The sequence below is a fragment of the Pongo abelii genome, chromosome 8 (genome assembly GCF_028885655.2).
Source record: "Pongo abelii isolate AG06213 chromosome 8, NHGRI_mPonAbe1-v2.0_pri, whole genome shotgun sequence".
Taxonomy (NCBI): domain Eukaryota; kingdom Metazoa; phylum Chordata; class Mammalia; order Primates; family Hominidae; genus Pongo; species Pongo abelii.
The window spans coordinates 12,900,462-12,917,614 of record NC_071993.2 but is presented as its reverse complement, the minus strand read 5'-3'; the positions used below and the strand labels follow the sequence as shown (position 1 = coordinate 12,917,614).

General features: G+C 47.7%; 1 protein-coding gene across 3 annotated transcripts in view; it reads right to left on the bottom strand.

Annotated features, from left to right (window-relative positions):
- CAMK1D (calcium/calmodulin dependent protein kinase ID) overlaps positions 1-17,153 on the bottom strand; it is a 486,434-nt gene that overhangs the window by 53,552 nt on the left and 415,729 nt on the right. For all 3 annotated transcript variants that reach the window (XM_054521920.2, XM_003780664.5, XM_054521919.2), the window contains exons 4-5: positions 16,168-16,306; positions 7,464-7,590 (exon numbers count right to left, since the gene is read on the bottom strand). In XM_054521920.2, the coding sequence (XP_054377895.1) occupies positions 7,464-7,590; positions 16,168-16,306 (266 nt within the window). The remainder of the gene's footprint in view (positions 1-7,463; positions 7,591-16,167; positions 16,307-17,153) is intronic.

The window sequence follows — 17,153 nt, the reverse complement described above, 5'->3', positions numbered from 1 at the left end:
AATCCAGGCAGCCGCCACATGTAAAAGAGTGAAGTTCAAAGTGCTTATAGTCCTCTTGCCTCCTCCTAAGGCACCCTGTGCATTGGGATACTTGGGGAAAAAGCACCATTTTCGGTTTCATTGTTAGAGAGCTCATTTAAATTGAAGTCATAGCTTTATGCTGGCAGAATTAACTATTCAGCTGAATAGTCATTTAGATAATAATCAAATGGTGATTCACAAATTGAAACCAACACTTCGACCTATCCAAAGTCTGAACTCAAGCTATAAACCTATAGATTGCCCTGAGGGGAATGGAAGCTTTTCCTCATCTTTATTCACACATTTCTTTCTAAATACAAAGACACCATGCTAGGCTGGGAACAGACAGTAACCCTCTGCCCCTGGCTTGGGCCCAGGGGACAGTGTGGTCCCTGAATCACAAGTGGCAGCTCTCTCTCCCTCCTCCCTCGCAGCTGCCAAATGGGGCTGGGCTCTGCCCTGTTCAGATGGAAAACTTTCCAGCAGTTTCTTTGCTCAAGATTCAAAATGGTGTCTCAAGAGCCTTGCAGGGAGAAACCACGGCTGGGGAAGGAGGTGAGTGGCTGGGGCGAGCCCCACGGTGGACATCATGCTGGTGTACTTATCAAGACCCGTTTCGCCTTCTTCCTGCCATTCCTCTGAACACAGGGCCACCACACTTAATTAACAGTTCAACCAGGGCCAGGAACGGTGGCTCATGGCTGTAATCCCAGCACTTTGGGAGGCCGAGGCGGGTGGATCACCTGAGGTTGGGAGTTCGAGACCAGCCTGACCAATATGGAGAAACCCCGTCTCTAATAAAAATATAAAATTAGCCTAGGGCATGGTGGTGCATGCCTGTAATCCTGGCTACTCGGGAGGCTGAGGCAGGACAATCGCTTGAACCTGGGAGGCGGAGGTTGCAGTGAGCTGAGATCGTGCCACTGCACTCCAGGCTGGGCAACAAGAGCAAAACTCCGTCTCAAAAAAAAAAGTTCAACCAAATCCTCATCTTACTTGACTCAGTAGCAGCAACTGACATGTGATAACTTCTACGTGAAGCACTTTCTCCATGTCTGATGGGGAGCATGCCACTCTCTGCCGGTGCTCTTTCTACTTCACCCACTGCCCCTTCTCTGTCTTGGTCTCCTCTGCAGGCTCCAGCTTGTCCCCCTGACCTCTCCACCCTGATGTCCCCAGGACTCAGCTCTGGGATCTTTCCTCTCCTTCACTGCCTATCCTGGTTCATGGCTTTAAAACGCAGCCATAAATTAACATCTCCCAAATCTAGTTGATCCTCATTACTCAAGGATTCTGTATCTGCAAATCTGCCTACTGGCTAAAAGTTATTTGCAACCCCCAAATCAATACTTTGTGGTCGTTTGTGGCCATGCGTAGAGTGACCAAATACTTGAGTTGCCTGATGTGCAAGTTGCAAGCTGAGGCGGAATGAGGTGGTGCTCCTCCTCCATGTTTCAGCTCAGACTGTAAACAACGGTCTTTTCTCACCCTCTATTTGGTGTCGTGTTTTTCACATTTTTGTGTTTTGTTGGAGATCTCCATGTTTACAACAGCCCCAAGCATAGTGCTGAAGTCTGTCTAGCTTTCCTAACAGCAAAGAGGCCGCGATGTGCCTTTCAGAGAAAATCGGTGGATTAGAGAAGCTTCCTTCAGGCAGGAGTTACGGTGCTGTGGGCTGTGAATCAATGTTAATGATTCAACAACATATATTCAATAAGGTGTCTTTAAACAGAAGCACACATTCTGAAAAGGTCATGTACTGATCGGTTGATGAAAATGTGACCAGAGGCTCACAGGAACCCAGCCTGTGTTTCCCTTAGGAGCAATGGTTCAGTATCGATTAATTCAGTGCTTTCAGCTATTTGCTATAATAGAACATGATGACTGTGAACAGCGAGAATCGACTGCACATAGTTCCAGGGTCACGTTCCAGCTGCCCTCTTGGCCTAGTCAACTTTAACAAATTGAAACCAAGCTCCTCCTAAGGCATCTGCAATCTATTCATCCCACAGGCTCTTCCACCTCCAGCAAAGACAACTGCACCCTCCCGGGGTTATCAGGCCCAAAAACCTTTGAATTATCCTTGCCTTCTTTCTTTCTCTCAAACCCTACTTTCAATCTTTCAGAAAACCTTGAGGACACTGCCTTTGAAATATACCTGATATCTGATAGCTTCTCATCACTTTTGCTGCTACCAATCTCACCTAAACCCTTGCTGATCATTGCCAGAGCCTTCTCACATCTCCTTCCTCCACCCCACCCCCACCATCTATCCTGATCCCAGCTTGTGTCCTAGAGCAGCGATCCCCAACCTTTTTGGCACAAAGAACCCGTTTCACGGAGACAATTGTTTCAAGGATATGGTATTGGGGATGGTTTCAGGATGAAACTGTTCCACCTCAGATGATCAGGTATTATTAGATTCTCAAAAGGAGCGTGCAACCTAAATCTCTTGCAGGCACAGATCACAACAGGGTTCAAGCTCCTATGAGAATTTACTGCCGCTGATCTGACAGGAGGCGGAGCTCAGGCAGGAATGCCCACCAGCCTGCCTCTCACTTCCTGCTGCACAGCTCAGTTCCTAACAGGCCCCGAATCAGTATCAGTCCAAGGCCCAGGGATTAGGAACCCCTGTCCTAGAGGGATCCTGTTAAAAACAATATGTCACTGCCTTAACACAGAAGCATCCGACGGCATCCTATCACCGAGTAAAAGCTAAAGTCTATACAACGATTTCCAAGTCCTGGTCCACATACCCCCACTCAGGACTTCTCCGACTGTCTTTCCTATTCCTCTCCTTCCTGCTTCCCCTGCTCCCTGCTGCTTGCCCACATTCTCCTGCCTTCAGGCGTCTGCACTGCGCCTGGAGTGCCCTCCAGATACTTGCATGGTCGGTTCTCTCGCTCCTATCAAATCTTTACCACGGCCACCCTCTTAGTGACAGCTGCCTGCACACTGTAGTTAAAATTGCCACCACCCTCTCAACACACGAACTTCTTATCATGGCTTCATTTTTCTCCATAGTACTGAAGGCCACCTAACACACGAATGAACTTAGCTATCAATATTTGCTTTATAGCCTATGTCTCTCTCACTCAGATGTAAGTGCCACTAGGGAGGGGATTTTTATGTTTTATTCTTCTATTTCTATTGATGTACCCGCTCCCCACCCCCCACCAGTGCCCAGAACAGAAGGTAGACAATAAATAAATAATTCTTGAAGGGTTGAACGATGTAGCCCTTAGCATACATTAAGCTGACCTGTTTGCTTTCTCTCTCACAATACTGAGGTCAGAGTTTGTACCTTATTCACATTTGTATTCTCTCTTTTTTTTTTTTTTGAGATGAGTCTCACACTATTGCCCAGGCTGGAGTGCAGTGGCGCAATCTCAGCTCACTGCAACCTCTATCTCCCAGGTTTAAGTGATTCTCCTGCCTCAGCCTCCTGAGTACGGAGGCTGGGATTACAGGCGCCTGCCACCTTGCCTGGCTAATTTTTTGTATTTTTAGTAGAGACAGAGTTTCACCATATTGGCCAGGCTGGTCGGAACTCCTGAACGCAGGTGATCTGCCTGCCTCAGCCTCCCAAGGAGCTGGGATTACAGGCATGAGCCACCGCGCCCGGCCCATATTTGTATTCTCAAACCAAACACTGTACACTTGGCCCTCATATCCATGGACTCAAAATATGTGGATCCACAGATCAAAAATATTTGAAAAAACTATACAAATAATACAAATAAAAACACCTATGACAACTATTTCCACAGCATTTACATTGCCTCAGGTATTGTAAGCAATCTAGCAATGACAGTACACAGAGGCCACGCCTAGGTTATATGCAAATACTATGCCATTTCATATCAGGAATTTGACCATCTGAAGATGCTAGTATCTGCAGAGTGTGAAGTATCTTGGAACCCAGCCCCTGTGGATACCATGGGACGACTGCACACAGTACACAGCAGGAACTCAATAAATACATGCTGAGTGAATGGAAGGGGAAGAGAGAAAGAAAATATGGCTAAGATTCATGAGCTGTGTGCTTTTACTAAATTCAGTAAGTGTCTGCACAAAGATTTAATGAGACTCACAGTGCAGCGAGAGACACAGATTGATACGAACCCTAATGCAATGTGATCAGACCATCACAAGAAAACGGTCACAGAAAGAACCAGAATGTCAAAGGAGAGGACAAGGTGACGTGAAAGCAGTCAAAGGAGGTAACATTTAAATTGGGCTTTGGCGGCTGAATAGGAGCTTGCCATGCAGACTGCAAGAGACGCAACAGCCCAAGCTCAGCTGGTAACTGCCTAAGGGATGTCCTCTAGACACAAGCTCTTCAAAGCAGCCCCTTTCCTACTCTGAAGTTGCGTCCCCTCCACACGACTCACTCCAGAGGCACACTCTTGTGGAGTTTCAGGGCTCAGTCAACACAAACCAATAGAAAAGCGCCATTGCTCAGTCCTCCTCTCCCCCAGCCTCCTCCAGGACAACCTAGTATCTCATAACACCATTACCCAATGGCTCCCACTGGCTGCCATTTAGAGTAGCAAGAGCAATGGACTCTTCTCAATACCATTCCTGACACATCAGTGCCAGACACAGCAATCAACAGACCCAGACCCCGCGGATGGCAGCCACTTAGAAACCAGAAAAACTGCCATTCCGTGGGCTTTGCCAAAACACAGAGAAGTAAAACTCAATTTAGAAAGTGCTGGAGCTTTCCAGCCAAACATGGGATGCACGTGATGCGCACGTAGCTAGGGGCCTTCACTGGTTGTCAGAGCATTTAAATCACAGACCAAGGGTCAACTTCCTGAAGAGAAGAGATGGGCAGGCCACAGTATCAGCACCTTCTCAGCCTGGGGAGACTGCTGAAAAGAGGACCAGCACCGTGACCTAACAGACCTTTTCATTTTCTAATGTCTGGGATTCCTGGGAGTTGGAACAGGCTCTCCCCACTCAGCTTGTCTCGTCTCATGAATTCATGGCTTCCCTGATGGTTCAGACCAAGCTGGAGAAATTCCATGCGTATACCACACACACTCTTTCCCCCCGTCACCACCCCAGGCACATGTCCCCCAGCCAGGGACCATGCTATTTCTAAAACCTTTATCACGCTACCCTAGAAGAGATAATCGATTACTATGCTGTTAATCTCTACCAAAGCCTACACTGGCTTTTTTTTTTTTTTTTTCTGAGATAGCATCTCGCTTTGTCACCCAGGCTGGAGTGCAGTGGCAAAATCTCAGCCCACTGCAACTTCCGCCCCCCTCCAGGTTCAAGCGATTCTCCTGCCTCAGCCTCCCAAGTAGCTGGGACTACAGGCGTGTGCCACCACGCCCGGCTAATTTTTGTATTTTTAGTAGAGATGGGGTTTTGCCATGTTGGCCAGGCTGATCTTGAATTCCTGGACTCAACTGACCCAACCGTCTTGGCCTCCCAAAGTGCTGGGATTACAGGCGTGAGCCACTGCACCCGGCCATGCACTGGACCTTTCAAAAATGAGCAGAGCAACCTCTTCTTCTGTGCCTTCTGCATACACACGATCCAGGGAATTGAGCCCCCCTGTGATGGTATCCACACAGCTCCTCCCCAGCCACGTTTCCTCCACCTGCATCTCCCCGCTTCTAAACCCTGCTGCTTCTTTCCCTTCCCCTTATTTTGTTCTCTGCTCGCCTCAGCCTGCTCTTGTCTTTCCTCCTCTGAGTTACTCTGAAAATGAACAGCTATGACACTCGAGCTTGACATGGCTCTGTAATTATATGCAAGGACCTGAAAGGCCACAAAGTGGCCCCAAGGTCATCTGGAGTTTCCCACAGTACCCCTTGTAACTCCTTTAGTTTGAGGCTGGCTCTCCTCAGCCTGCCTGGGAAGGTTCTGTGGATGTCCCCAAAGACCCACAGGGTGATGCTGGTCACATAACATACCTCCTCTCTCAGGTGGGCTCACTGGCTATTCTCATGAAGAACACCGCACTTTGCATGACAAGAACTTAGCCTCACTCAGGCGCGGTGGCTCACGCCTGTAATCCTAGCACTTTGGCAGGCTGAGGTGGGCGGATCACCTGAGGTCAGGAGTTTGAGACCAGCCTGGCCAACATGACAAAACCCTGTCTCTACTAAAAATACAAAAATTAGCCGGACATGGTGGCAGGCACCTGTGATCCCAGCTACTCGGGGGGCTGAGGCAGGAGAACCACTTGAATCCAGGAAGCGGAGGTTGCAGTGAGCTGGGATTGCGCCACTGCACTCCAACCTTGTGACACAGCTAGATTCAGTACCCTACCACACCCACCCCCCACCCCCCCAAAAAAAAGAATTCAGCCTCAGACTCCATTTTCCATAACTCTTTTCCAACCTCATCTTTTTTCTTGCTCTCAGACATCCCTAGCTCGTACCCTCTCCCAGCCTTTGGGCTTTCGCACAAACTGGTTACTCTTCCTGGGATGCTGTCCTGTAACTCCCACATGGCTGGCTTCTTCTTGCCACTGAGACCAAGGCCCAAGTCTCCCCACTGTCCTCTCAGCCCAGTCCTGATTCCTTGTCACTCCATGGCAGGCCCCCAGGTTTAGTTTCTTCATAGCACTTAAGATCTGAAATGACCCTGTTTGCTTACTTGTTCCAACTAAAATGTAAGCTCCATGAGGGCAGGCACCGTGTCTGTGTCATTCACTGCCTTAACCCCAGTGCCTGGTATAGCATCAGGTACATAGTAGCAACTTTACATGCATTTGCTGAATGAATGAATGAATGAATGAATGAATGAATACACTGATGTCAATGAAGGTCTCAGAACAGTCACAAGTATTCTAATGGTGTTCCTCCAGGACCCCAGAAGTCAAAAGATGAACATCAGAATCTAAGTGTTCAGATCTGTCAGTAGTCTTCTCTGCATTTTGGATGTTTAGTACAAAGAATTGGCGGTTGTGATTTAAGGAAAAACTTGAATGCCTGGCATCGCAGCACAGATCACGGTTGACTGATTGATGAGAGTGACTTGGTCAAGGTCTAAACCAGGTTCCTCCATCAATGTTCCTATCTCAGTAATTGGAATGTTTTCTTGTGTGTGCACCTTACTGTTATCTCAGTGTCTCATTGTAAATCACTGAGAAACAGATGTATGCAGTATCTCTGGAAATGGAACCTGGGATTCATCCAAATTAACTCCCAGCCTCCAGTCAGGCCCACAACCAAATCAAATGGGATTTCTACCCAACTGTGCAAAAGTTTTCAGGGGAAATCACTTCCCTGTTATGAATTATTCATCCCAGTGTCCCTCAATCTTTTTATTCTTTCCCCCAAGGGAAGTGAAGGCAGCTGTGATTACATGCCAAGCTCATATGCTTCAGACGACTGATGAGTTGACACGTGGTGACACCCCACATGAGGCCATCACACACACACACGGGCACACGTGTGCACATGCACTGTCCTTACCAACATAGCCTGGAGTTCCACAGGCAGTGGACATCACGTCTCCTTTGCCCTCCATTTTTGACAATCCAAAGTCACTGATCATTATTTTGGACTCCTCATCTTGACTGTAGTACAAGAGATTTTCAGGCTAGAAAGAAAATAAGAAAAAACCATTACAAACTACGTGTAAAGCTGGGTTAATTGTGAAAGACTCATTCAACTGCAAAACCTATTCACAACGTCAGGATGTCCTTGACCTTCGGACATAGTAGATGCATCAACTAAAGCAGCAGCCAATAGAAACAGTGCAGAGAGCCCAGCACAGTGTGTCTGGCACACACAGGCTTTCAATCAACGTTAGTCTCTTTCCTTTACTAATATTTTGTCTACTTTAAAAAACTCACCATATTCTGAGGCAATCTAGAAAGCTGACTGCCTCACAGACTTGTGGATTTACGTCTGGGGTTAGGGAAGGGAGATTCCAGGAAATGAAATAACTTGCAGGTGCTTCTCTGCTCCTTTTTATCAGTGATTTTTCTTGAATCCAAGGGTCTCTGTTTCTGCCTTCAGCAACATGCCCTGCCGCCCTGCAGTTCTGGGAGATGTGCTGAACTGCGCCCTTCACGAAGGCCAGCTGACCCCTGCTCGCTCCCCTGCCAGGAAAGCAGAGGGATGCCATCCCGGAATAAATGAATCTGGAATTGGAAGACGCAGCACTTCCAGCCATGTACCTTTAAGGGGTCCGCACTTCTGTTTGCCTTTCTGTGAAGCATGGGTTGATTTCATCCTTTGTCTGCTCCTCCGAACAGTGCTTGGGCAGCAGGAATGCACAGCAAAGGCCTTCCTCCATTTCTTATGGCCCCCGTGTTCCTGTCTTCACTACAGTTCTGCAACATACAGGAGGGGCTGAGTGCCAGTCCTGGGGTTGGCATGGGAGCCAGTGAAGTATCACTTGCATCGTGTTTTATGTAGAATTGGGGAATCTCATTGTTCCTAGCAAGGAAGCGGGGGTGGGGCTTATGGAGGCTGAGAAGCTACAGCCTTGGAGCTTGTCCCTGCACTGCTGGGTGGACCTTGAACAGAGAGGATCCTGCATTTTTTTTTTTTTTTTTTTTTTCTGAAGAGCTGCTGGACTTGATGACTCCTCGATTCATCATCATGGTGATGATTTATCACGTTGGGAGACGATGTCAAGGACTGTCATCTCTGCTGTTGTCCAGGAATGTCCGCCCTCCAGGATAATCCCCACCCAACGAATGAGGAATCGTTTCCGTCATTTACACCAAACCTTAAAGGGAGCGCAGCATGAAGAGTCTGACGTGGGAAAGGCACTTTCCCACAGCATTTCCCACCCAGCTCTCCTCCCCAGCCCCAGCAGGGACAGCCACATTCTCTCTCCTCAGGGGTTTCTGGTGAATCTTGGGTTTCAGATTTGGAAACTATTCTTATGTAGAGTGTGAAAGGAAAATAAATCTCAGGACCCCAAAATCACTAAGCCGGAGGGAAAAGTCAAGCTGGGAACTACGCAAATCTGCCTCGCATTTCATTCCTAAATAACATAGCTACAAAGATAAAAAAGCCACATTCCTCCCTCATGATTCGCCAATAAGGAAATTCCTTGTGGACAAAAGACAGACAAACTCAAAGTCTGGCCAGGCGCGATGGTTTACACCTGTAATCCCAGCACTTTGGGAGGTGGAGGCAGGTGGATCATCTGAGGTCAGGAGTTCAAGACCAGCCTGACCAACATGGTGAAATCCCATCTCTACTAAAAATACAAAAATTAGCCAGGTGTGGTGGCACATGCCTGTAATCCCAGCTACTTGGGAGGCTGAGGCAGGAGAACTGCTTGAACCCAGGAGGCGGAGGTTGCAGTGAGCCAGGATCGCGCCACTGCACTCCAGCCTGGACGACGAGAGTGAAATTCCATCTCAAAATAACTAACTAACTAGCTAACTAACTGACTCAAAGTCCTCCCTCTGCTCACGGGAGACAAATGCATACCTGATTGCTTCCTCTGCCTTATCGTTTCACTGAGCCAGACTAAGGCGTGAGTGACTATTCCCGTAAATTGTGTATTCAGTGAAGAGCTGATCAGAGACTCAAAAGAAAGCAATCCTTTGTCTCTTATCTACCTAAGACCTGGAAGCCTCTGCTTTGAGTTGTCCTGCCTTGTCAGACCTAGCCAATGTACATCTTACACATACTGATTGATGTCTCACGTCTCCCTACAATGTAGAAAACCAAGCTGTGCCCTGACCGCCTTGGGCACCTGTCATCAGGATCTCTTGAGGCTGTGTCATGAGTACATTCTTAACCCTGGCAAAATAAACTTTCTAAATTGACTGAGACCTGGCCGGGCGCAGTGGCTCACGCCTGTAATCCCAGCACTTTGGGAGACTGAGGCGAGTGGATCACCTGAGGTCAGGAGTTCAAGACCAGTCTGACCAACATGGAGAAACCCCGTCTCTACTAAAAATACAAAATTACCCAGGCATGGTGGCGGGCGCCTGTAATCCCAGCTCCTCAGGAGGCTGAGGCAGGAGAATCACTTGAATCTGGGAGGCGCAGGTTGCAGTGAGCCGATATTGCGCCACTGCACTCCAGCCTGGGCAAAAAGAGTGAAACTCTGTCTCAAAAATAAATAAAAAAATAAAAATAAATTGACTGAGACCTGTCTCAGATATTTTTGGGTTCACAAGAGTGAGCAGACTTGTTTAGAAAAGCGGTTCTCGGCCTGTTGTGAGGCAGAGGCACCTGTGAAGGTATTCACTGGCCGGAGATCTTGCCCTTCAGTGGGTCTGAGATGGGGCCCAGGGCTCTGGATTTCAGAGCTCCACAAGCAGCATTCTGATGCGTCAACATCACAGTGAAGAAATTTTCAGAACTCACCAAGACTCCCTCCTTGATCAAACTTGAGGCAGGTTCCTCTGAGTCTCCTGTTCTCCTGGGCCGTGACCTTGGCCTTGTCTATCCCGCGCCCTGCCAGGCCTGCGCAGCCCTATCTTAGCGAGTCGGCTACGTCGGAGAATCCCCCCACCACGGGTATCTGATCAAGTTCTTCACCCACCCCACCCCCACTGACAGGACTCCTGCTGAAGGCAGGCCAAGGTGATTCGGTACTGAGATTGGGGTGACACAGGAGCTAGAAAGAAATTATTCAGGCAGATAGTGAGGGTAAAAGAGTCCTCGGCAAGGCTTCCCTTCTAACAAAAAGCAGCCCAATAAATTATTATTTCTTTTTCTAACAAAGAACAGCCTGAAAAATCAAGCTGCAAACATAAATAAGCAAGCTGGAAGCTTTCACCGGTGAATGCTAGCAGCTGTGCCAATAGAAAAGGGCCACCTGGGGGCCAGGTATGTCCAACATGGAGGCGCCATCTCCCTTTTCTTTGTCAGCCATGTGTACGCCACTGCACTCCAGCCTGGGGACAGAGGCAACACTCTGTTTCAAAAAAAAAAAAGAAACAGGCAACATGGGGCTGGCCAGGCAGAGAACCCATCTGCATCATAAAAGATTAGGGTGGGGATGGCATGGCGCCGAGCGGGCTCACACCTGTAATCACAGCACTTTGGGAGGCTGAGGCGGGCGGATCACCAGAGGTCAGGAGTTTGAGACAAGCCTGACCAACATGGAGAAACCCTGTCTCTACTAAAAATACAAAATTAGCCGGGCATGGTGGCACATGCCTGTAATCCCAGCTACTAGGGAGGCTGAGGCAGGAGAATCACTTGAACCTGGGAGGCAGAGGTTGCAGAGAGTTGAGATTGCGCCATTGCACTCCAGCCTGGGCAACAAGAGCGAAACTCTTGTCTCAAAAAAAAAAAGATTAGGATAGGGGCGGCCAGCTTTTCACACCCTATGGAAATGGCACACCTAGCCCTAACTAGTTTTTTGTGTCCTATACAAACGGCACACCTGGTCCAACCAATCTTTTGTGCCTTATGTAAGTCAGACACCACCTTCTCAAGCTCAGCTATAAAACCCCCCTGCATTTCACCACAGACCGGAAACCCGCTTGGGACCCCTCTCTCTACAGGAGAGAGCTCTTCTCTTTCTTTCACCTACTAAATGTCCGCTCTGAAGCTCACTCCTTGTGTGTCTGCATCCTTGATTTCCTTGGCGTGAGACAATGAATCTCGGGTATCACCCCAGACAACGAGGCCACTTCAAAGGCATTAGGGATCTGATGAGATCACAAGTGGAAGATTTCGGCTCAACTGATTCAGCAGGATTCTTGCTAAAAACTGGACCTACTGGACAGCCAGAGAGCAGGATCTAGTCAGAAAGAGGACTCAAACGGGCCTTTGTCAATGTCTAAGTCCTTAGCCTGCCTTTAGCAGGAATCCTGCCAGGTCAGGTTAGCAAAAATCCCCCTGATTTCCCATCCACTACCCCCTCCCCTCTCTTCTTTGGCTATAAATCCCTACTCGTCTTGCTGTATTCCAAGTTGAGCTCAATGGCATTGCAATGGTCTTGAATAAAACCTTCCTTACCATTTCAAGTAGTGTCAAAATAATTCTGTTCTTTAATAGAAACTAAAGAATAAATACTATCCTTCACCTCAAGTAACAACACAAAAAGGGATGGCAGTTAAGAGTCACTGTGACATTAATTTTGTGGATGAAGCAGGAGAGTAGAAGAAAATCAACTGTGCACTGAAGGATGCTTCCAATGAGATTTGTTTGTTTTTTTTTTTTTTTGAGATGGAGTCTTGCTCTGTCACCCAGGCTAGAGTGCAGTAGTGCAATCTCAGCTCACTGCAACCTCCGCCTCTTGGGTTCAAGGAATTCTCCTGCCTCAGCCTCCAGAGTAGCTGGGATTACAGGCATGTGCCACCACACACGGCTACTTTTGTATTTTTAGTAGACATAAGGTTTCATCATGTTGCCCAGGCTGGTCTCAAACTCCTGACCTCAGGCGATCCATCTACCTCGGCCTCCCAAAGTGCTGGGATTACAGGCATGAGCCACCACGCTGGCCCCAGTGAGTTTTAACAGAAAGTAAAGTGGCCAATCAGTTGAAACAAGAATACTGTCATGCTTAGAAAAGGGGTGGGAATGCTCGAATCATAAAGTCCACGTGGTTCATGTTTTCTCTGGATGTTTAGGGATCATCCTTTGCTAAACAATAAGGAGCCAATCATGGGTACAGAGAGACGACAATGCTGTTGTTTCTGATTTTTTATCTTCCTTGTCCCAGGAGGTGATAAGGAGCGGAGAATAAGTGATTTCACACTGCTAAACAAGGCATAATCCTGGCAAGGGGTGGCCAAAGGGCCCAGCGCATCCACACATCCCTCCTAGAAAAGATTCATCTGGGTCAATAAAACGCTCTTTTGAAGACCAATTATGCCCAAGGAGGGTTAAATCAACTGGTCATTCACAGTTTAGATCAAAAAAATTTTTTTTTTTTTTGGAGACGAAGTGTCACTTTTCTCACCCAGGCTAGGGTGCAGTGGCGTGATCTCGGCTCACTGCAACCTCTGCCTCCCGGGTTCAAGCAATTCTCCTGCCTCAGCCTCCCGAGTAACTGGGATTACAGGCACCTGCCACCACGCCTGGCTAATTTTTGTATTTTTAGTAGAGATGGGGTTTCACCATGTTGGTCAGGCTGGTCTCGAACTCCTGACCTCACGCAATCCACCTACCTCGGCCTCCCAAAGTGCTGGGATTACAGGCGTGAGCCACCAAGCCCGACCGATCAATACTTTTAATAGGCCCAAGACTTAGTAAGGACAGCAGGGCTTTTCCTGGGGGATGGGAGTGGGGGAGGAGGGAAGACGGTGGGGGAGAGGTAGGTTCAGGTATCATCTGGGTGGGAGGCCCCGATCCCCAATCCCAACAGGAGGGCTGTGGGGGTGCGGGCCACAGGGAGAGGGTCTGGCCCACATTGCATCACAATTCCTCCTGGTATCCAAAGAGGTCCGGGACTCACTGGAAAAATTAAGTTTCCAGCATATTATGGCATCTTTGCAAGACAACTGGTGGCCAATACCTGAGTTGGAGTATCAACCCCAACACTTTATAATAATCCACATAATAAGCTTTAAAAAGATCAGAATCAACACACTTCTGGTAATGTTAATGTTCTCCATAATCACATTCCTACTCCAGTGATTCTCAACTAGGGGCAATTTTGCCCCCCAGGGGATGGATATCTGGCAATGCCTAGGGACATTTGTAGCTGTTAACAATTCCAGACGTAGTACTGGTATCCATGGGCAGAAACCAAGGATGCTGCTCTAAATCCCACAGTGCCCAGGGCTGAATGCCAATGGTGCAGAGGCTGAGAAACCCAATCCTAATCTACTGAGGCAGGACCAGGCACTTCCAGTCTCAGTCACTTCATTTTGCAAAAAGAGTAACTGTCTCTAATAGCTTCTCAGGGCAACAAGATATCGCATAGCTTTCTACAAAGAGAAGGAGGTACATTTGCAGGTAGGCTGGGGGCAGTATTCCCATTGCTGCACTAAGCTTAAATCAACACGATCATCCTCTCTCTATTGCTCTGGGCTTGGTTATATAGGTTGTTTTCTTAGGTGTTTACGCAAATTTCGTAGTCCAATTTCAACTTCCTCCTCACAGATCAAACTCCTTTGTGCCTCTGAAAAGAGATCACAGAAAGGTCCTAAAATGGCAGTGTTCTTTACATAACGACAGGCCCGGTGATCTTAAGGCGCCACAGGATGGAAGCTGCAAATATTTCTCCAAAAGCATTACGTAGGTTAATTAAAAACATTATCTCCCATACAGCCAATCAGCCTTTCCAAGGGAGAGAGAAACACTGCCCCTCCTGGATATGCTTTATTTGCTTAGAAATTATTTTTCTAATAAGTACAGACAGCTAGCCCATCACAGCACATCCCTGTGGTCACCACATGAACGTGTTCAGAGAGAGCTGCCTGTGGTGTTCTGGAATCACAGAACTGGCATTTGTGGGGGCACAAGAGAGCAGAGAAGTCCTGGAGGCCTGGCACAGAGGTGCCAGCTGGGCTGAGCTAGCCCCTACCTAGCCCTCTGAAGTAACTCCAGGCCCTGAACATGAGCTGACCATGCCTACAGCCATTTCAGATGTCAAGAAGCCTGCAGAGGATGAAGGCTCAAAGGGATCCACCAAGATTCCCAAATATCCTCGCCCAGTGGTTTTTCAAGAACAGTTCCCAGACCAGCATCCTCATCACGGGCAGACCTGTTAGAAACGCAAGTTTTCAGCCCCCACTAGAGACCTCCAGAATCAGACCACTGGAGATGGGGCAGCAGTCTCTATTTTCATAGCCCTCCAGACAATTCTGATATGGGCGAACATTCGGGAACCACTCCCTGGGTCAATGGAACATGACAACATGCAGAAAAACCATGGTAGTGAGTCTTTATGAAAGAAAAAGCTACACCACTTTATTCCTTAATACCCAGTAGCAGATAATGGCCAGGTGTGGAAACTCTGTTTATACAAATGTTTACGACTGGTTCTTTAAATTGATTTTGATATCCCACAGTTGTGTACAGCACAGCTTCAAGATAATATGATCCTCATGTTTATAATGAGTGGTGGGTATATGTGCTGGGGTGGAATTTTTGTCTTGACTGGTGCAGTTAAGCTCTGGGGGCTGGACCTGTAAACATCCTAGAATGAAGTCACATTGCAGCTTTGTGTCAACCACACTGCTTTCTACTGTTTCTCAAGTTGATATGTCTGATACCTACCTTTGGTACCATATGTATGACATCTACCCTTTAGTACTGTATGTTTGACATCTGTCCTTCAGTGTCTACACAGACCTGCTGGGGAGGGGCATATATGCCCATATAAGTAAGGCCCAGATCCTTCTGTGCCAATGGGTAAAGGGTCAATATACCAAAACCTCATTAGGAAACTGTAAGAAAAGAACCTGCAGGACAGTATTTTTATTTGTTTATTTTTTTGAGACGGAGTTTCACTCTGTTGCCAGGCTGGAGTGCAGTGGTGCGATCTCGGCTCACCCCAACCTTCGCCTCCTGGGTTCAAGCGATTCTCCTGCCTCGGCTTCCTGAGTAGCTGGGACTACAGGCATGCGCCATCACACCCAGCTAATTTTTGTATTTTTGTAGAGACGGGGTTTCACCATGTTGGCCAGGATGGTCTTGATCTCTTAACCTCGTGATCTGCCTTCCTCGGCCTCCCAAAGTGCTGAGATTACAGGCCTGAGCCACCACGCCCAGCCAGTCATAGCTCTCTTAACCTGTCTTTTTCCCTTCTATTTCTCTTCTCCCTTCTCTATATCTGCTTACCTTCTGTTTCCCTTCACTTTCCTCTCATGATGTCTGACCACTGCTCTCTTTCTTTTATACAGTGTGTTGTGCTGCAATGGGGCTGGAATTGGCAAAGGTGCTGCGGAACTGCACCGGGAGGAGGGTTTCTGCAGCCTACGTGCCTTGAGCAAAATCGTCTCTTAGATGGGCTTGAAGCAATATATAACCCAACTCCCTGTAACCCTTTGGCTACATAATGGTTGTAAAAATCTCATGAACAAGTGGCCAGCCGTGTGAATCTTCATCTTCTTCCAAGATACTTCTGGGTCTGGATCCCAAAGGCCCTGACAACTGAAAGTACACAAATGCCCACCATCTGCTGCACCCACTCTACATCAGAGCAGCCGCATGCCCCCACTGGCATCAGCCCTCTTGGACGTGTGCATCGGGGGCTGCAGAGTGGCTGCAGGATGCTGCTGAGCGATGGCCTCACCTTGAGGTCTCTGTGGACGATGCCCATTCTGTGGAGATAGTACACGGCGTCCAAGACTTGGCGGATCAGAGTGCTGGCATCCTTCTCTGTATAAAACCCCTTCTCCACTATCCGGTCAAACAGTTCTCCACCGGACACCCTGGCAAAAAAAGAACATATTAGAAGTTTGAAAGGATCTGTTGAATTGTGAAGGGAAAGCTTCCAATGTGACAAAAATCCCAAACTTTATTGCAAAAATGAATCCATCTTCAGATTGAGATGTTGCCCCCCTATTCCTCAGAGGCCATAGCCAGGAAATGCTTCCATGTCACAGCAGTGCAAATGTCTGGAACCAAGTAAAGGGAATTTAAAAAAACACGATCCACGGACCAGCCACAGCTGGGGTCTGTCCAGGCCTCTGCCTCTGTTCTGCTGTGATAATGTAAAGTTTAAAAACACCCTTCCTGAATACCAGCGTCCTCGGATACAGGAAGATGACCCTGAATAAGATGTCTCCTTTGCATGAGACAGTATCCTTAAATGACCGAGAGCGTTGTGGGCAAAACGTTGGCCTGCCAACGGGATGTCTGGGTTTTTGACCAAGTTCTGCTCCTAATATACTGAGCTACGAACACTCCCTGAATCCCTGGACCTTGATGTTTTTACGTGTAAAATTAGGGGATGAATCTGGTCAACCTTTTCAACAGTGGGTAGGAGCATGCCTTCGGAATGATCAGAACCTCAAAGCCACTTGTGATTTATGAAAAAGCAGGCAAGAAATCAAGACTGTATTTCATTACTTTGCTTTGGTTTTAGCGATGCTGTATCCTTTTTATTCGCTTTGTATTTCAGATTGCATTTAACATTTTTAAACATTTTTCAAAATGGGACTAGGTTGACAAGGGTCAAGAAGCCCTGAGTGGGCAACCTCTCTGGCACCTTTCAGCTCTGATATTTTATGCCACTCTGAGTTCAACAAAATAATGGAAGTGTACGAGCCAGAATAC